At 42.6% G+C, this 21,342-nt stretch overlaps 1 protein-coding gene across 5 annotated transcripts in view; it reads right to left on the bottom strand.

The window, feature by feature from the left end:
- The window catches only part of pcsk5 (proprotein convertase subtilisin/kexin type 5), a 270,823-nt gene that overhangs the window by 109,046 nt on the left and 140,435 nt on the right, over positions 1-21,342 (bottom strand). For 3 of the 5 annotated variants that reach the window (XM_033017565.1, XM_033017568.1, XM_033017567.1), the window contains exons 12-16: positions 21,146-21,334; positions 14,891-15,027; positions 10,219-10,338; positions 6,168-6,306; positions 371-564 (exon numbers count right to left, since the gene is read on the bottom strand). In XM_033017565.1, coding sequence (XP_032873456.1) covers positions 371-564; positions 6,168-6,306; positions 10,219-10,338; positions 14,891-15,027; positions 21,146-21,334 — 779 coding nt within the window. The remainder of the gene's footprint in view (positions 1-370; positions 565-6,167; positions 6,307-10,218; positions 10,339-14,890; positions 15,028-21,145; positions 21,335-21,342) is intronic. The other 2 variants (XM_033017566.1, XM_033017569.1) reach the window with 1 other exon arrangement.

Raw genomic sequence — 21,342 nt, 5'->3', positions numbered from 1 at the left:
AGTTCGCTAACAACACAAACATTGAAGGAAATGCTGACAGTAAGGAAGTCAGTCAAAAGATAGTGGGATATAGATCAGCTGCAGAAACGGGCGGAGAGATGGAGTTTAACCCGAGCAAGTGAGAGGTTGTGCACTTTGGGAGGTTGAATGCAAGTTAATGGCAAGACGCGTAACAGCATTGTTGTGAAAAGGGATCTTGGAGTCCAAGTTCATAGCTTACTAACGGTGGCAGCACAAGTAGGTTGGGAGGGAAAATAAGTTAGTCCTCGTTTCTGGATTACAATTCCAGTACATATTTACTATCTAAGAATTCTGTAATAATAGTCAAAACCTAATGGAATTATTTTCTTTTCTTGATATCGAATCTTACCTTTGTCTAGGTAGAAGCGGTCTAAGCAGTTTGGTATACAGGAATTTGTCTCTTCACTCAAGTGGTAGCCATTTTTGCAGGAAGTGCACTGGTCACTGCGGCTCCCTATGCATGACTCACAGATGGACCAGCATTTTTTACAGCGTTTCTTCTCATCACCAAAGAATCCTCTTGGACATTGAGGAACGCAAGTTCTGCAGTTTTCGCAAACAAACCAATCAGACTAAGATCTCAAACTTTTTTTGAAAAAATCATAGAATATAGACAATCAATCCCCCTCAGATCCAAGTAAGCTTCAATAATATCACCTCCAAGGAAATATCCATCGTTTTAGTTCAAGAAAAGTAAGTGGCCTTTCTCAATGACTGTTGCCCAGTAGCTAATACAATTGACCATAATGAAGTGCTTTGAAAGATTAGTAATGGCCCACATATGTGTCAGTCACCCAGAACAACTAGACTCATTGCAATGTGTATACAGGAAAAATAAATGCACAGAGGATGCCATCGCTCTTACACCACATTCATCTCCAGATCACCTTGAAAATAAGGACCTCTGTCAGCTTGTTATTCATTGACTACAGCTCAGCCTTCAAAAGCATCATAATGATTAAGTTCATATCTAAACTCCTGGACCTTCGACTTGGGGTCTCCATCTGCATCTGCCTTCAAACATCCTGACCAGCAGACCTCACTAAGTTAGAAATGGTCATAACACTTCCCCCATCTTGACCCTCAACACTCGTTGAGGCACAACAATACAACTGGTAGACCTGCTGCCTCAAACACTAGAGCTAGGTACAATCCCGACCTCGGGTGCTGTTTGTGTGGAGTTTGCACGTGTTCCCCCTGTGATCACGTGGGTTTCCTCCAGTACTCTAGTTTCCTCCCGCATCCCAAAGACGTGTGGGATTATAGGTTAATTGTCCTTTGCAAATTGCCCTTAAATGAGTAGGGAGTGGATACAAAAGTGAACATAGAACTAGTATTAATGGTGTAATCGATGGTCGGTGTGGACTCAGTGGACCTGATTCCGTGCAGTTTCTTCAAACGAAAACTAAACTAAACTGGTCCCGTCAGGGTTATGCATTCTGTCCCTTGCTCTACCCATGACTGCATGGCCAAGGACAATGCTAGCTCAATCTATAAATTTGCTGATGAAACTCCTGATGTCAGTCGGATCTACAACAACGAGATTAAGTGCAGGAAAGAGATAGAGAACTTTGTATCATGGTGTCAGGATAACAACCTAGCCCTTAATATGACAAAAGAGTTGGCTGTTGACCCAAGGAAGCAAGGGGGTGAAGACAACTCCATCTGTAGAGATGGTGAACAATTTTGTGTTGCTAAGTATCATTCTTGCCAGCAACCTAACACAATCCCTTCACAATGATCAAGAAAGTGCATCAGTAGAATTCTTTTCTTAGGCATCTGAGCAGATTTGACATATCCATGAGTTTAGTGCAGTTTAGAGATAACACACAGAAATTGGCCCTCCGGCCCACCGAGTCCGCGATGACCATCGATTCCCGCAGATTAACACTATCCTACACACACTAGAACAATTTACAATTTTACTAGAGCCAATTAGCCTACAAACCTGTACGTCTTTGGGATGTGGGAGGAAACACGGAGCACCCAAAGAAAACCCATGCAGGCCACAGGAAGAATGTAGAAGCTCCGTACAGACAGCACCTGTAGTCAGGATAGAACACGGGTCTCTGCCGCTGTAAGGCAGTAATTCTACCGCTGCGCCACCATGCCGGACTCCGAGGATTGCAAAGTAGAAGATGGGCAGAATGGGCTAATTTTGCTCCTGTGACCGAACTTCTACAGATATGCTATGATGCTTCTCAGTCTCAGAGGATGTGTATGACAAATCCTCTGTTCTTGACTATCTGAACTTGTAGTGGCGAACACAACCTCATCCATCACAGGCTCATGTCCTTCCATCGAGTCCATCAGTGCCATGCATTGCACCAGGATGGTTAGAAGCATCCTCAAGGAGTCTTCTCGGAGTAGATACAGGAGCTCAAACGACCGGACTTAAATACAGCTTCTCCCCCTTGGCTATCAGACTTCTGAAACAATAACCTCTTTTACATCGCCTTATGAGGTGCTGCCACTTATACTTACTTTTAACTCTACCTGAACTGTTTATTCTGTTATTGTATTTTAATATTTTCTGCACTACTTCTTACTGCACTGGTTCTTCTTACCCCATTCTGCTGTTTGGAATATGTCCTTTCTTTATTGTTTTATTTAACATTGTATACTGCTTGCTCTGTGAGCTTTATGTGAACAATGAGTTTCATAGCACCCAGGTGTATATAATAAACTAATCTGATTCAGTTTCTTAGAAGCTAAGAATTGAAGAATTTCAAACAGCATTATATCGGTGCATTAAGATGACTTAGGGCCATGTCTACAGATGTATATTGCCAATATGTAATCCAGCACTCCATTGGATCAACTGTACGAAGTCCAAATTGGATAATGGCTTTATTAAAGTTTCATACATTACTGACTTCATATTTTTTGAGCACCAGGATAAACATATCACATCGGTTCAATCTTCAAAATGGAATTCCATGGAATAATTGAAAGTAGACATTTGGAGAAGCAATTTCAGCTTAATAAAGCATGTAATTTATTTTCTCCATAATTAATGACCAACTAATGAAATTGCATTCTCAGAAATGGGATATTTCACTGCCATCTACATTTACATTAACTTTTACTTCGTTACTAACATCTTTTTTTGGATGAAGATAAATTTAAACCTTCTAAATTGGTACATTAAAAAAAAACTGGAATGAATGAACGAGTGGAATTATTCATTTGGGGATTTAAATTTGAACATAGTCTCTCATGCCGACATAGTTAGACTGAGGTCATTTGAGAAATGTGATGGTCATGAGAAATGATGGACATAAACAAAAGCAAGCGTGCAAGGAAATACAAAAGGAACCACAAATTAATGAACATTAATGACACCTGGAAGTCAAAAGACAAATAAAAATGAACTTATTGTATAACATTGCTGGAAAGGTTAGCAAACACGAGGATTGCAGTATTCAAAAATGGATGATTAAATATTGAAAGAAAAGAAAAGAAAGAAGCAAAAAGAGAAAAAGAGATTCAATAAATTTATTTAAAAAGATGGGTCTGTTGGAGGCCGGAATGGCAAAAATTGTTATGAGGTACAAGGAAAGGTCGGAAAGGTACGAATTTTGAATCTGTAAACGAAAGTCGCTTGGGAAATAAGTGGGTAACGGCATCTAGGGAGCATGGGGAATTGAAAAAATTTAAGAGACAAAGTTGACAACAACCTTGTGCCTGGTGGTTTGCAATCGATGGATGGCAAAGAGGTTGCATGTTGATGTGGATAGCTCCAATGGGTTGAAAATGAAAAAGGTCAACCTACTATTCAGGAAAAAACAGAGGAAACCATAGATAGGTTTAGCCCGACACCTGTTGTTAGAAAAGCCAAGGTGAAAACTGTTAGACAGTGCAATTAGATTTCTGAAATACATTCAATTAGATACTGCCTAAACGCATATCTCAAGGAATAAACCTTTGCTGTGTAGGCACTGCAAGGGGAAGTCCAGCAATGAACACACCCCACCACCAACTCCTTCTCGGATGGGTGGAGATGCAGAGAATATACAATGAGAGTGCTTGGGAAAAGAATAAAACATTCCAAGAAGAATGCAATTATTTAAAAAAAATAAAAACAGAAAGCGGTAGGAATCTGGACTTCACTATGAGAAGAGTCAGATTCAATTATGGCTTTCAAAAGGGAACTGGGCAAGTACTTGAAACTGAGAATTGCCAGGTTTATGGGAGCAGGGCACTAAGGGAGGTTAGTTGGATTGTAGTTGCACAGAGCCAATACAGATTTAATGGCCCAGTTGGCTTCTATCCATGCAATAAGCTTTCTAAGAAGAAAAAACAAATGTCTTCAAAGACACTTTTATAACATAGAAACATAGAAATTAGGTGCAGGAGTAGGCCATTCGGCCCTTCGAGCCTGCACCGCCATTCAATATGATCATGGCTGAAAGATAACCTTTCTGGTAAAGATCTGAGATGTTTAAAGTGACAAATGACAAAGGACATTTATTGTCACTTACACCAATTGGTGCAGCAAAATTTGAGCTACCATTGCAGCACACAAATAAGAAAAACTATAAACATAAAAACATCCCCCCCACAGCGGAATCAACGTTTCCCACTGTGAGGGAAGGCAACAAAGTTCAGTCCTCTTCCTCTTGTTCACCCGTGGTCGGGGCCTATTGAGGCCTCCGCAGTCGCTGCAACGGCGGGCGGGCGGCCCGATGTTTCAGGCCCTCTCGCGGGATGATGGAACTCCGGCGTTGGAAGAACACTCTCAGCGGCTTGGAGTTCCGAATTGGCCGCTTCATGCCGGAGACCGAGGCTCCCGAAGTCCACAGGCAGAGCGGGGCCGAGCTCCAACACTGGCGATCTCGGCGGAAGATCCCAGGGCTCCGCGGTGTTAAAGTCAGCGCCGCCCGCGGCTGGGAGCTCCGCAGACCACAGCTCCACGGTGTAAAAGTCGGTAGTCCCAGCATTCCGGGGTTTCCAACACGGCGACCTCGGTAAGGTATCGGCCGCTCCGCGATGGTCATTCAGTGCTGCGCCGCCTCTGTGGCTGAAGCTCCGGTAGGAAAGGCCGTGCTAATCCAGATGGTAGGCCGCCAGGAGGGGTCGAAGATGCGGCTCGGTGGAAAGACACATCTTCGACCCAGGTAGCGACTGTGAAAAAGATCCCCCCCACATAAAAGTACTAAAGGGCCTGTCCCACTGCGGCGACCTAATTCGCGAGTTTAGATGAGTTTGCCCTCGACTCATTCTCGCAGCATGGTAGACACGAGGTCTTAAGAGGTCTTTGTAACTCTCCTTCATGCTTGAGAGTAGTTCCCGCGTACTCGAGGCCTCAGCTAGGTCGCGGCATTTTTTTCAACATGCTGGAAAATGTCCGCGAGTTAAAAAAAGGTTGCCATGTAAAAAAAAAATGTTTTTACTCGTAGGTTTAGTCGAGGTAGGTCATAGTAGGTCGCAATGCTATTGTAGGTAATTGAAGGCAATTGAAGCTAATCGAAGGTAGTCAAAGGTAAAGCTCGTTGAAAAAAAAGGTAAATAAACCAACCGGTAATGTTAAATGCCCACTAAACTTTATTAAAAGTTGTCCGGCTTCTTAAAAGTGTCTCCGGTGTGCGCAGTCAATCCGGCTCACGGTTTCATCGCTGACGGTCGATCCAGCTCGAGGTTTTTCAGGCGCGCGCCCACGAGCTTGAAGGTCGAAGACAGTCACTGAAAAGTCACGTGAGTGGGACAGGCACTCAAAAGACCTCCAACACAAAACTTTTACCGGACTAAAAATTAAAAAAAGGATGAAAGTACGAACAACTGCAGGCGAGGCTGCCAGACTCGATGGCGCCACCACTCGGAATGGTTAAGGCAATGTCCAGAAATGGAAAATGCAAGTAATGGGAACTTAATTTTACATTGATATTTTAGTTGGGACATTTCAGTGATTGTAGTACCGAGCAACTGAGCTACAATGAAATAGGGTCATGTATAATGTAACAAAACCTGGCACACCAGATGCAATGTTCTGAAACAACTGGTGAAGATCTGCTGTACATTATCCTATATGCCAACTGAATATGAAAACCATTGACTTTTCATGATTTTATATTTATAACTTAATCTGTAATAACAGTGAATTCTTAAATGTTTTTAATGCATCTTAAAAAAAATAATTGGCTTACCTGGTGTTATTTTTAAACTTGAGGAAGTAATGCACACAATCAATGCATTGATGAGGTCCAGGTCCTTCACAGCCATTTTGACATTCAATGTCACAGGGTCCTAAACAATGAAAGTTTTGGTGCTTGATCTCACTTTTGTCTAGAGAAGCAACACTTCATTTAGAAATCTTAAACAGGCAAGTTGTGAATTAAATCTATAAGAAAACATGGTGAGAGTTTGTTTTTCCCCCCATCTTGCTTCAATGCATGGTCAGCGCCAATTTTACCTTTCAAGATGAAAAATATTAGGGATTGAATGCACTTTATAGAATAGTTCTGACTGGAATTGAAAAAGAGTTAAAAGTTAAGTCTGCACGTCTAATATTGGAATAAGTAACATTCAAATAACCATGGCAGCTTTAATCATGGAGAAGACAGCACATTATGGTATGGGAATCTGCTTATAACTGCTTTCATCTGCTTGATGAAAAATATTTAATTCTTATTTGCCAAACCGTTTTTCAGATCCTGGTTATATATAATCAGTGCAATAGCCTTAAAGCTTTGGTAAAATAATAGACTCCTAAACAGCAACTGGCTTGTCTCCTATCTTCTAAAATAAAAACCCGTGAACATCTACTCACGGAAATCAAATTAATCAATGACAAAATATTTAGTTAGTACTCAGCATCAGATATTACATGCTGATAAACTAATATGACATTAGGGATTCCACGGTTTGCTTCTTACATAATTTATTGTCCATCAAAAGATTAAAGATTTCATTCACATTTTGAGCGCAGATTAGATCAATCTTCGTAGTTATGAGGATTTAAGATATCCATATTGCAGAAGGTGGATTGGAACTCTGCAATCTTAATTATAAATCTCCAAACCTGGCATCAGCCTTTTAAACTTCCTCTGCATCCTCCCTGGTATTATCACATCCTTCAAATAATGGCCTAAACCCACACAATGTAGTCCATCTATGATCTAACCAATGTTATCTCCAGCTCTGAAGAAGGGGCTCGACCCGAAACGTCCTTCGCTCCATAGATGCTCCCTCACCCACTGAGATTCTCCGACATTTTTATCTACCTTCCAGCACTAGAGATCTCTCTGTAGTTACATAAGGCAGAAGCTTGGGAGGGTGCAATGAGAGCTGTTGATATTGGGCCAAGTCCACCACTCACATGTGGGAGTTATTTAAAGGCAAGTAGATGGAAGAGGATGGAATCACAGGACCGTTGAAAAATATAACGAGTAAAGAACACAAGCAGATGTTTGAAAGGAGGCCACAAAACAGCATTGGCCAGTCGGATTAAAGAAAATCTCAAAGCCTTTTATAACTACATTAAGAACAAGAGGGTACCAGAAAGAAGGTTGGATTAGTCAAGCATAAAGGAGGCAATTTATGTTTGGAATCTGGGGATGTAGGTGAGGTGTTAAATGAGTACTTTGTATTCATTTTTACTAAGGAGAAAGACATGAAGGACAACGAGATTAGTATGGAGAAACAAATATGCATGGGTAATTTGAAGAGGCTGTCCCACTGCGGCGACCTAATTGGCGAGTTTAGAAGAGTTTGTTCTCGACTCATACTCGCAGCTTGGTCGACACGAGGTCCTAGGAGGTCTTTGTAACTCTATTTCATGCACGAGAGGAGTCCCCGCATACTCGGGGCCTCAGCTAGGTCACGGCGTATTTTTCAACATGTTGAAAAATGCCCGCGAGTAAAAAAAGGTCGCCATCGGGAAAAAAACATTTATTCATAGGTTTAGTCGTAGTAGGTCGGCATGTTATTCGTAGGTAATCGAGGGTAGTCGAAGGTAATCGTAGATAGTCTTCAACATAGTCGAAGAAGGTCAAAGGAGGTCACATAGTCAAAGGAGGTCTTCAATATGACACTTCCTCAAACTCTCCTAAACTCTTCTAAACTCGCCAATTAGGTCGCCGCAGTGGGACAGCCCCTTAAGATCAAGAAGGTGGTGGTGTTGGGGCTCTTGAAGAGCATCAAGGTGGATAAATCCCCAGGACCTGATGGGATCTCTCCCAGGTTACTTAGAGAAAGAAGAGAGGAGATTGTGAGAGCCTTGATATAGCTTTGAATCTTCTCTATCTAGCCACCGACAAGGTTGGGGAGTAGCTAATGTTACCTAGGTGACGTTTCTTCTTCAGACTGTTTGTAGGGGCGGTGGGGGGGGGGGGTGGAAATAAAAGCTGGAGGAGATAAAGTAAGTTGCATGCTTGCTTTCATAGGTTGGGGCATTCAGTATAAGAGTCGGGAAATCATGATACTATATATTGATTTAGATCGACTGTATAGCATGCCATTTTGGATTTCCCATTACAGAAAGGACAAGGTGGGTTTGGAAAGCGTGCAGAGGAGATTTACCAGAATGATGCTTGGATTATGAGGTATTAGATTGTTTGTTTGGATTGTTTTCTCTGTATGCCAGAGGTTGTAGAGAGACTTGATAAAAGCATATAAAATTATCAGAGACATAGATAGGGTAGACCTTCCTGCCCCAGGTAAATATATCATGGATTAGAGGGTATAGCTTTAAGGTGAGAGGGGCAAGTTTAAAGGCGATGAGCAGTGCTAGTTTTCTTTTCTTTTTTTCCCCGCAGCGGGTGGCGAGTGCCTGGAACACGCTGCAGGGGGTGGCGTTTGAGGCGGCTACAATAGTGGCAGTTAAAGAGACTTTTGGATAAGCCAGTGGATATGCAGGGAATGGAGGGACATGAATTATGAGCAGGTGGATTAGGGTTAGTCTCGGCATTATGTTTGGCACAGACATTGTCGGCCGAAGGGCCTGTCCATGTGTTGTACTCCATGTACATTACAAGTCATGGGCAAAATAGGATAATATCCTGCTGGCCTCGGTATTCACCTAATCCATCTGTCCTACTTTCTTCAATTGTTTAAGGACATGCTTCTTCCTGTTCCCATTATTTATAGTGTATTCTCTTTTCACGGGATCCAAGGGTAAATGGCAAACTCTATGGAAAAAGAAGCTTCGGCTTTGTGGAACAATGTCAATTCCAATGACTGATGGAACTTTTAGTGACTGGATAAATACATACTGTGAGGCTCTGCAATGCAAGATGATACTCTACAACCCTTAGCAGAGATGCCAGTAATCCTACACCAGTTAAGATTAATTGGTACATGGATCGGAAGGGGGATATGAGATAATTAATTTGCACAGGGTCTGAAACTTGCCGCCTTAAAGAATGGTGAAGGCTGAAAACCCCACCACATTCAATGTCCCTGGACAAGCACTCCAAGAGCCATGATCCACAGGTCAAGGTTGGGATGTGGGATCAACCCAAGATGGACATGACCAATATGGATATGATATGCTGAATGGCCCCTGTCTGAGTCGTAAATTTCTATGATTCTTGGACTGCAAACATCACCACCTCTGAGTCACGCACCACACTGACTTTTAAACGGATTGCTCTGCCTGCATTGAGCAGGTTAAATCCTGGAATTTTCCACCAATGATGGAAGTACCTTTAATACATGGCCTGCAATAGTTCAAAGCGGCAGCTCTCAATGACTTTCTTTCAGTCATGGACAGGTCTGTATACAAATGCATTACTTTTGACACCAATGTAGTCAAAAAAAGGGACATACTTTACTTTGGTGGCAATGTTAAATCAATTATTTTCTGGGAATTTCAGCTCAAACTGTACCCTACAATTAACATCAGTGGGTGCATTAAGTATACAAAGACTTTCCATCTCCTAATTAATTTAGTCAAAAGTAGCAATGCTCTGACAATCTAAATGAATACCGTTCTAAGCTATAAAATTAGTGGTACGTTTGTTCAATTATAGGCTGAAAGCAAAGGGTGAAAGGAAAAGAGATGTAGATTGGCATGGACTTTCACCACTCATGGGCCAAAATGACAGACATATGTGTTCCCTACAATAATTTGCAACTTCAAGTCAAGTCAAGTTTATTCGTCACATACACATACGAGATGTGCAGTGAAATGAAAAGTGGCAATGCTCGCGGACTTTGTGCAAAAAACAAACACAAACAGAATGGAACAGAACTTACCAGCCTGCTCCTCTGTGTAATCCTCTGAGGCCTCATCTGGGCTGGATCGTGGTTTTGGCTGACATGCATATGGATGTGTAGATGTACCATGAAGTACAAGAGACCATTCCTTCAGTTTTCCTGAACAAAAGTATGATCACAATACCTTATGACATGTGTTATAACAATACACCTTGAAGTACATGTATATGAAACGGATTAATTTTTTAAACAATTGAATTCTAAACAAGAATATTACAATTGAATAGTAATGATTTTACTATTAGAAAATGGGGGAATAATGTGTTGAATTCTATTCACCTGCAAAATTAAGACTGACGCTGACATTTTCTACACTCCATATAAACCTCACTCCCTAGCGATGACCTTCCACTCTTAGACTGGAAACAAGTGCTTGCCATCTGCATCACCAATTCCTTAGATTCTTCCTCAAAACATTATTCTCAAACTAAAATCCTTATTACTATTAAACCATGACTATTAAATCAAGCATTCTGTGAAAATATGGGACAGTGGGGAGAAAAGGACTAAAGTACAGGACATGTGAACAAAGCTTAATTTTGAAGTTCAACATTTCTAATAAATGCTTTCTTGAAATGGATGCAATCTGTTCCACAAATGATCACCCAATTTGCAAGACTGGATCACAGTGATCAGCAAGTCAACATGTTCCTATACCATGGATTACTTGTGTTTCAAAGCAGGCACGGAAATCGCTATCAAAATATGGAGGGGACTGGGGGACGGGGGGGGGACCACAATTTTTTGCCGGCGCCGCGCGCATGCGTACACACACGCGCGCCCGGCTTCGGAGGCTCAATCCAGCGCTAAATGCAGCTCAACTCTGCCTGTCCCGCCGGGTTAACCTAAGCCCTGCCTGGACTGACGGGACACCTGCGCTGCTTCTCCGCGCTGGCCATATTTCCCGCAAGCCCAGGCAGGTTAACCTGGCGGGGCAGGCAGAGTTGAGCTGGGTTTAGCGCTGCTTCCCTTCGCTGGCTGTGGGCCTGGGGGTACTGCTCCCGTCTGACTCCCGACCTCTCTGGCCACCCATGGGGGGGGGCGCACTCGGTGGGGACGGGACAGCGCTGGAGACCCGGCCGGGATCGATCCTGGCTGCGGATGAGGCGCAGGTCTGTGCGGAGAGTGTTTTGGCACGTCTCCCTCCTCCAATCATCGCACTCTATCCTCAGTTTCAACCCCCCTCCCCAACTCCTCCCTCCTCCAATGATCGCGCTGAATCATCATGTCCTGCCCCCATTGCCTGCTGACCGACGTCTCTCTCGTCCAATCGGCGCCCCCGATCAGCAGTCCCATCTCCACTGTCTTGCGGAAAGCGGAGATTTCACCGGGTTTTAAAATCCGGATAACAAAAACTTGGAGGGGGGATGGCCCCCACCTCTCAAAACAGGGGGGGGGGGCGGGACGTGTCCCCCCTGGCCCCCCCCGGGTTTTCCGCCCCCGTTTCAAAGAATAACACAGCATGCAATTAGCAACACAACTTATGTTGGTTTTTATTTTAAAGTTGATTTGAGTACAAGAACAAAGATGCAGATGCAAGGATGAAACTTCCCCTTGCCTGGATGTGTGGAAGTATGAATCAAAGTCTGGGAATAGGCAAACAGCCATTTAGGAGAAAGGCTTTTAAAAAAGATCTGCACCCAAAGAGATAGTAAATCTCTCACTAATTTCAAGTCAGAGGCTCCAGATATTACTAGAATCCAGGGATGTGGAGTCAATGCAGGAAAAATACAAAAAATGGCCTATTCCTGCCCCTCTTTCTTATTTTCTTCTGGCATAGGGCTTTATTCCAGGTTACATTAGCAATCCAAGCTTCCTTTCTGGGGCTGTGTAAACAATCCATGTCCATAACCGCACACAGCAGGGTCAAAACGGCTACAAAGAAATTTAGATCGCACATCTGTGAAATTACCACAAAACAGCTGTGCTAGACCTCAATATAATTTTATATAAATTGTATATAGATACATACACGAACAATCTGGAATTAGGAAAATAGGTTTTCCATTTAGGTAATTTAAACCATTTCTGGCCAAAGTGATTTGCATTTTGTGTATCTTTACCCAAAAGTTTCATTCCTCCATTTAAAAAAAAACCTCGAACTGAAGCATCCCTTAACGGCTTCAAAGGTTTAACATTTGGCTTCTGATTTAGAGAACAAATGTAAAATGGCATTAAAAAAAAAAATCTGACTCAACACATAACCACTTTCAAATTAAATTATTCTGATCAAAGGCCATTGCTCAAAGTAGTGGCTGAAAATAAGCAGATTTAATGTGATTAACAACACATTCTGAAATACTCTGGAAGAAATTATCCAGGAAACTGTGCCCGAGGGATTGAAATTAGACCCGTCCGTAGTTTTGATGTAATGCAAACGTTCATGATCAGGTGCACCCAGAACTAATTAAACGTTTGAGGATTAACCCATTCACCAGGGGATGTAACCTTGTTATTTCCATTTCCCCTTGACGCACACACTTCTGATGAGAATTTGCACCAACAGAGCTGTTCTTGTGTTTCTGGCACTTCTGCAAGTAACATTACGTTCTGCAAAGGATAATAGGGTTGCCAATCTGTCCACCCTCCTAATGGGCATATTGTGGTTTTGAAGGCACCTGGAACCCACTATACAACACTTTTGATCGATGGAAATCATTTTAAAGGGCCTGTCCCACTGTACGAGTTCTCCCGAGTTTCCACCGATTCGAACTCGGAGAATTACGGTAATAGCTGCTCATAGGTACCCAGGGCTCTCGTGGACATTTTTCAACATGTTGAAAAAACTTCACGAGCTTACCGCGCTTCTCGAGTACCTGCCATTAGTTTTACGAGCCGCTAAGAGACGTCCCGAGCTCCGACGTACCCGCTATGTACATTCTACGTACTTACCACGAGTTTGATTTTTTTTTAAAAACTCGGTAGAGCTCTTGGGTAAACTCATATAGTGGGACAGGCCCTTTAGTTCGTTGGTGTTGCCAAATCTTTGTACACTTACATTTAATTTAATCAACACCCGATATTTTTGATCCCAGTTTGAGATTTTTTTTTCATTGTCAGATACACCAGTGGGCAATGAAATTTCTCGTTAGCACTATCCTGCAGAATACTAATGGGTCACTGTGCCCTTGGCCTCTGAACACGCACAGGTGTGTACTTAAAAAGAAGAAATGAAGAGCAGGAGTAAATAGCGTTGCGGAATAGTTAATGTAATTTAATCCAGATAAGTGTGAGGTGTTGCACTTTGGGAAGTGCATGACAGGCCCCTAGGGAGTTGTGGAGCAGTACATAGTTCACTGAAAATGGCATCATGGGTGGTCAAGAAGGCAATCGGTACATTGTCCTTCATCAGTCAGTGTATTGAGGCCCGAAACGTCGCCTATTTCCTTCGCTCCATAGATGCTGCTGCACCCGCTGAGTTTCCCCAGCAATTTTGTGTACCTATTGAGTATAGAAGTTGGGTTGGTATTTTACTATTGCATGAGATGTTGGTGAGGCCATAGTGGAGGTATTGCCTTCAGTTTTGGTCAGCCTGCTAAAAGAAGAGTGTCATTAAGTCGGAAAGAGTGCAGAGGAGATTGATAAGGATGTTGCTAGGACTCGAGAGCCTGAGCTAGAGGAAGAGTTTGGGCAGACTATGACTTTATTCCTTGGAGTGCAGTAGGCTGATGGGTGATCTTATAGAGGTGTATAAGATCGTGAAGGGAATAGCACAGCATGAAATGTTGAATGCGAAGAGTCTTTTACCAAGATTAGGGTAATCAAGAAACAGAGGATGTAGGTTTAAGCTGAGATGGAAAGATGTCATAGGATTGTTGGGGCAACTTTTTCCAACAGTGAGTTGGGTATATGGAATAGGCTGGCAGAGCAGGTAATTGAGGTAGATACTCTTACAACATTTCAAGGACATTTGGAGAGGTAGATGGATAGGAAAGATTTAGAGGGACATGGGCCAAATGTGAGCACTTCAGACTCATGTAGATGGGGTCTCTTGATCAGTGTGAGCAAGGTAGGCCAAATGACCTGTTTCCATGCTGTATAATTATGATTCATGGGCAGCCATTGAACATAGCCTCCTTGGTTTATGTCTATTATTTCACATAACAGAAGTACAGAAAAGTCTCATTTTGCATGCTATCAAAACAGATCAGATATACCATAAATACAATCAAGCCAAACTCAAGAACAGTAGATAGAGCAAAGGGGACGATACTGAATGCAGAATATAGTGCTCAGCATTATTGCAAAGACAAAGTACAACATTTCTCAATGTGTAGAGATGACACCCTATGTAGACTGATCTCATTGCAACTGATTGTGGATGATCAGCCATCATCACATTGAATGGCGGTGCTGGCTCGAGGGGCCGAATGACCTACTCCTGCACCTATTGTCTAGTGTCCATTGTCTAACATGACTCAAACAACTCCCATGGTATGGGAACACCAGCAAAGGGCTGAGCCCTTACCCAGGTTCCCAGCACAGGAGGCTGTCCGCTCATAGCTATAATGCAGCAATGACACAATTCCACTCATACTCTTGTCCCCGGGATTGCAGCCCAAGCACCAAGCAAGGCACCATTTTGTAACATTTTGATATTTGAATAAAGAAAGGCAACGTGAAGTCATTTATAAATGTTTACAGTGACTACCTGGTGTTTTGAAGTTTCGTAGCTGGGAAGGATTGTCGTGGATTTCAAGTAACCAGTCACCTGCCGCCTTTTCACCCCAACAATGAGTAGTCATGAATTCCCAACTCTTGAAACCTTCCATGGAATGATCGAACAACCTAGTATGAAGGGAAGAAAATAAAAGTTAGACACAAAAGGAGTATTCTTTCTCAAAGGGCAGACATAGATTAGCAGTTCTACACAGTAAGTACGGAAGTTGCAAAAATTGACCTGTAAGGGCTGGTGGCCCCCAAAATTTCAGTGTCTTTAAGCTTCCCTTTGTATAGTTAGGCGTAATCTTAAATTTTAGAGATAGAGGCAGCACAGTTGGTCCAAGTGTTATAGTTTATAAAATGTAATCATGTAGATCACTTTAAAGTGATCTTTGGAGGCAGGTGAGGTGTAGGAGTGGAGGGCGGCTAACATCTCCAAGTTTGCAGATGACACAAAGCTGAGTGGCAGTGTGAGCTGTGAGGAGGATGCTATGAGGCTGCAGGGTGACTTGGATAGGTTGGGTGGGTGGGTAGATGCAGTATAATGTGGATAAATGTGAGGTTATCCACTTTGGTGGCAAGAGCAAGGCGGCAGATTATTATCTAAATGGTGTCAGATGAGGTAAAGGGGAGATACAAAGAGACCTGGGTGTCCTTGTACATCAGTCCTTGAAAGTAAGCATATAGGTACAGCAGGCAATGAAGAAAGCAGATGGCGTGTTGGCCTTCATAGCGAGATGATTTGAGTATAGGAGCAAGGAGGTCCTAATGCAGTTGTACAGGGCCCTGGTGCGACCGCACCTGGAGTATTGTGTGCAGTTTTGGTCTCCTAATTTAAGGAAAGACTTTCTTGCTATTGAGGGAGTGCAGCGTAGGTTCACCAGGTTAATTCTCAGGGTGGCGGGACTGACAAACGATGAAAGAATTAATCGACTGGGCTTATATTCACTGGAATTTAGAAGGATGAGAGGATATCTCTTAGAAATATAAACAATTCTTAAAGGATTGGACAGGCTAGATGCAGGAAAAATGTTCCCCATGTTGGGAGAGTCCAGAACCAGGGGTCACAGTTTAACATGAACATGGTACTGATTCTGAATGATCAGCCATGATCATATTGAATGGCGGTGCTGGCTCAAAGGGCCAAATTGCCCACTCCTGCACCTACTTTCTATGTTTCCATGTCTATATTTCTATGTTGTGCCTTTATTTAAGGGATGCATCGAAAAATCAGGGAACACATGAACATATATTCTCCATCTACTATTGTGGTATTGGAACTCCTATTCTTCCACGGATCATATTCAGCAAGAATAGGTGACAACACATTCTCCACAATAATTCTCAATAATTCTTGCAAGGTTGCATTCTCAGTCCCCGACTGTACCCACTATACACTCATGACAATGTGGCCAAATTCAGCTCTAACTCCATCACCAAGTTTGCGGATGACACCACTGTGATGGGCTGGATCATGAACAATGATGAGATGGAATACAGGAAGGATAGAGAACACATGATGTCAGGCACAGAACCCCTCCCTCAATGTCAGCAAGCCAAAAAGCCTGTTGAGGACTTCAGGACACATGGTTGAGTGCATGCCCTATCAGCATTAATGGTGCAGAAAAATAAATGTTGAGAGCTTCAAGATCCTTGGCATTAATATTACCAATTACCTGTCACGGACCAAACTACATTGAAGTGAAAACCAAGGCGGCATAGCGATGTCTCTACTTCCTTGGGGGACTGAGGGAAATACAGCGTGTCTCCAATGTCACTTACAAACTTCGACAGATGCACCACATTAAGCATACTCACACTCGTACTCTGACTGATTAAGGCCAATGTACCCACTCACACTATCTACTTTACACTCCATTAGCCATTATTTAGCCCACGTGATTGGGGATGATCAGCTATGTTCACATTAAATGGCAGTGCTGGCTCGAAGGGCCGAATGGTCTACTCCTGCACCTATTGTCCATTGTCTATTGTGATCAAGAGTCTGGTGTAGTTTTTGATAGCCATCTTCACCATCTACCCTAACACCCACTTTAATTCCATTTAAAAACTTAATCTTGCTTTGTCCATTCACATCCAAATCGTTGATATGACTGTTATTTCTATTACTTTTTTCGACCATTGTGAAGCTGGTTCAAAGTTTTAAAAAGGCTGCTGTACAATAGTGAAAAGCTTTTAATTTTAATTTTGAAACTAATAACATTCCTTTCAGATTAAGCCATTTTCCCAATGTCGCCAAAGTCTCCAGTCTGTGCACAAAGTTAAACACACCTGGCAATTGGAAGTTTTTAACCATATACAAATTATTTTTTATATTAGATTATAGTAAACATAATTTGATATCTATTAGCTTATGTTCAATGATGTCAACCTGACTCTGAAGTACTAATATCCCAATGGCTGATGAAAAGGAAACATTCAAAAAACCAAAAGAGGAATGACGAGAAAGTCAAGGTTAATAACAGACTATAAATGCTATATAAACATCAAAAGGCAAAAAGATCACAATGTAATGTTTAAACATTTTGCATTTGCTTTACATTATTAAGTAAGAAAAAATACTGGGAAATAAAACACATTGCATAAACAGTAAAAGTTTATTGGTCTTGGAACAATCCGTCCTTGCAGCTGTTTGCAGAAGCCATGCCAGTTTGTGTATAATAATTGAATAAAAGCTCCACTCACATTATACTTTACAATCAACTCAGGGCTGTTCACATTGGTCATGCTGTCGACACAACAGGCTCAATATGCCTGTGGCTGCACAACCCACCCAGCAGGGTTCAATTTATTAAGAGCTTCCGATCAAGTGAAGTTGCACGCAAGCAGCCCGTATACGGTGTGCTAATGGAGTGGAATATTTTTAACAAGACCAGTTTCAACACAGTAGTGGGCCTTTGACTGTTCTGCACCTGCAAATGTTACACAAACTATCCACCAAACAGCTGTTTTCCCTCAGGAATAGCTCCAAACACTCATCAGCTGGCAAAAGGAACTCAAGAAGAAATCCAGGCAGACTAAACAGGTTAATAAAATGTTTCTGTCCAGCTCCTAGAGACAGATTATCCTGGAAATATTTTTCTTCAGAGCAATCCTGGTGTAGACATTCCAGAATAATATACTAAACATGTGTTAAACTGCAAAGTATTTTTGTCCTTCGTTTGTGATAACATTTAATATACTGATTGTCTATGGACAAAATGGTAAATATTTCTCAAGATATATGGGGATTTTCTAAGGCAGTCTCAATTAGTAACATTTGTTTAGTTCAGTAGATTCTTCACTTGGCCCCTTTATGCCTATAGGATGGCACAATGGTGAAGCAGTAGAGCTGCTGTTTTAGAACGTCAGAGATCTGGGTTCAATCCTAACCATGATGACTGTACGAGTTTGCACATTCTCCCTGTGGCCGCATGGGTTTTCTCCAAGATTTTTCCATACACAAAACCTCTACTGTCCACCATTCCATTTGATTAATGTAGCTCACCAAGTCAAATGACTCCAATGCGATTCCTCTCTTGCCCAGTGAGGTGGAACAATCTTTGACTGAATCCTCTCTCAAAGCTTTCCTTCATCTTCTCCCAACTAATTATCATGAACTCATCCCAAAGCCAACTCCAGGAGCAAACCCTGCATTCTGTCACCACCAATTATCATCCTGTACTCAAATTTACTTGGACCATCTCCGACACCTCCCTCCCCTTTCTTGATCTCAGTCTTCATCACAAGAAATAGACTATTGACTAACGTCTATTACAAACTCACTGACTCACACAACTATCTCGACTACACTTCTTCCCACCTTGCTTCCAGCAAAGTCTCTATCGCCCACTCACAATTCCTCCAACTACGCCACATCTGCGCCCAAGATGAGGTGTCCCATACTAGAACATCCAAGGTGTCCTCATTCTTTAAAGAACGGGGGTTCCCCTCTCCCATCATAGATGAGGCCCTCATTCGTATCTCCTCAGTACCCTGTAGCTCCGACCTTGCTCCCGCTCCCCCCAGTCGCAACAGAGACAGAGTCCCCCAGTCCTTGCCTTCGACCCCATCAGCCATCGCATACAACACATAATCATCTGAAATTTCCGCCACCTCCAATAGGATCCCACCACTATCCACATTTTCCCATCTCCATCTCTTTCCACCTTCCGCAGAGACCGTTCTCTCCGCAACTCCCTGGTTAACTCATCTTTTCCCGCCCAAACCACCTCTTCCCCAGGTACCTTCCCCTGCAACAGCAGAAGATGCAACAACACCCGTCACGATACCTCCTCCCTTGACTCTGTCCAGGAACCCGCCAGTCCTTTCAGGTTAGGCAGAAGTTCACTTGCACCTCCTCCAACCTCATCTACTGTATCCTCTTATACATCGGCAAGACCAAACGCAGACTGGATGATCATTTCACAGAACACCTTCGCTCAGCCCGCGTGAACCAACCTGATCACCCGGTTGCTGGACACTTTAATTCTCCTTCCCATTCCTACACAGACCTTTCTGTCCTCTGTCTCCTCCATTGTCAGGGTGAGGCTAAACTCAAATTGGAAGAACGGCAACTCATATTTCGTTTGGGCAGCTTACAGCCCAGTGGTATGAGTACTGATTTCTCTCACTTCAGGTAGCCCTGGCATTCCCTCTCTCTCTATCCCCACCCCCACCCAAGGCGCTCTAGCTTCTCATTTTCACCCTACAAACACCTCACAATGGCCTGTTTCCTTTATTGTCGTCACTTTTTAGCTTATCTTTCATTCATTGTTCTTTATCTCTCCACATCACTGTCTACATCTTGTTTCCCTTATCCCAAAGCAGTCTGAAGAAGGGTCTCGACCCGAAACATCACCCATTCCTTCCCTCCAGAGATGCTGGCTGTCCCGCTGAGTTACTACAGCTTTTTGTGTCTATCTTTGATTTATACCAGCATCTGCAGTTCCTTTTACACACAGTATTTACTGTTCCACAATCGGACCCATTTCTCCAATGCAGCCAATGTAAAATTATTTTACATGCATTAAAGTCTCTGATCTATCAAATCTCTTATTACATTACATTTCTTGTGGCAGATATATTTTGTGTGTAGTATTCCTTTTATGACACCAAGCCCCTCCTCAACCACTGAAGGTGTATTATAACTTAGCACATTCATGAGTACTCCAGGGATCTTACAGAAACAATGCAGGACAAATAATTTGGATCAATCCCAAACACTGAAGTAATTTGTGTTTGAACACAAGTTGCCCGAACACAATACTGGAGTCTGCAATCAGGAACCTAGGAGTTAGCTCCCTCCTCCGTGACTGGATCCTCAACTTCCTGACCCATTGACCACTGTCAACAAGGATAGCCAACAAAACATCCTCCACTACAATTCTCAACGTCAGTGCCCTTACCAGGATGTGTTATTAGCCTCTATACTCTCTATACACTCATGACTGTGCAGCAAAAATCTGCTTCCAATACATTTAAAAGCTTGTAGAAGACATCATGATACTGGGCTAGATCTTGAACAATAACAAGGCAGAGTGTAGAATGGAAATAGAGAGCTTAGCAACATGATGTGAAGCCAACCTCTCCTTCAATGTCAGCAAAATGAAGCGTCTGAAGAAGGGTTTCGGCCCGAAACGTTGCCTATTTCCTTCGCTCCATAGATGCTGCTGCACCCGCTGAGTTCCTCCAGCAATTTTGTGTACCTTCGATATTCCAGCATCTGCAGTTCCCTTTTGATAACCTGAAGGAACCACTTATTGACTTCAGGAAGCAAAATGAAGCGCATTACAGACTGGTGTGGCCGTAGCCCAATCCATCACAGACCAGCCAGTACCATTAAATTAAATGATTTCTCATCTAACAAAGCACATTAATTTTAGGGTATTCCATTTTTTTTTTAAAGAAAAATAATACTTTTTGGAATACCTCAAATTCTTGCCAGTTTATTGTTTCAGCAGATTTTGTTTCAGGCAGCTGCAAAGAAACATCCCTGCAAATATTGCAGGAAGTTGCTCAAACCAACTTCTGGTATTCAACTCTTAATTACATGATTACTCCAGAATTTACTGCTGGAATATATGATTACGTCAGAAATTGCTGCTGGAATATATGATTACGCCAGAAATTGCCGCCAGATTCACTCTATAATCGTAGTTTGCACTCACTTTGTCTTCCCTATTTCTCACCACATGGTCCACATCATTGAATTAAACCTGCTTAACGCAAGAAGCCTAGTTACCTGTTGGACAACAGCTGGGACTTCGTTCCCGACGGAGAGGTCAAATATATCGACAAGTCACCTCGGCGTGGGTGGGCAATGGTAACTCGGACAATAATGTGCTCCAGGTAATTCACATAGTGGTTTGCGTTATCAGAACAGCCAGTGGCTTTATAGACGGCCCTCACAGCATGTTCAGGTCGAATAGTTCTGCAATA

This window comes from Amblyraja radiata, chromosome 3, assembly GCF_010909765.2.
Source record: "Amblyraja radiata isolate CabotCenter1 chromosome 3, sAmbRad1.1.pri, whole genome shotgun sequence".
Lineage (NCBI taxonomy): Eukaryota > Metazoa > Chordata > Chondrichthyes > Rajiformes > Rajidae > Amblyraja > Amblyraja radiata.
The sequence above is the reverse complement of the archived record's forward strand: the minus strand, read 5'-3'. Positions and strand labels throughout refer to the sequence as shown.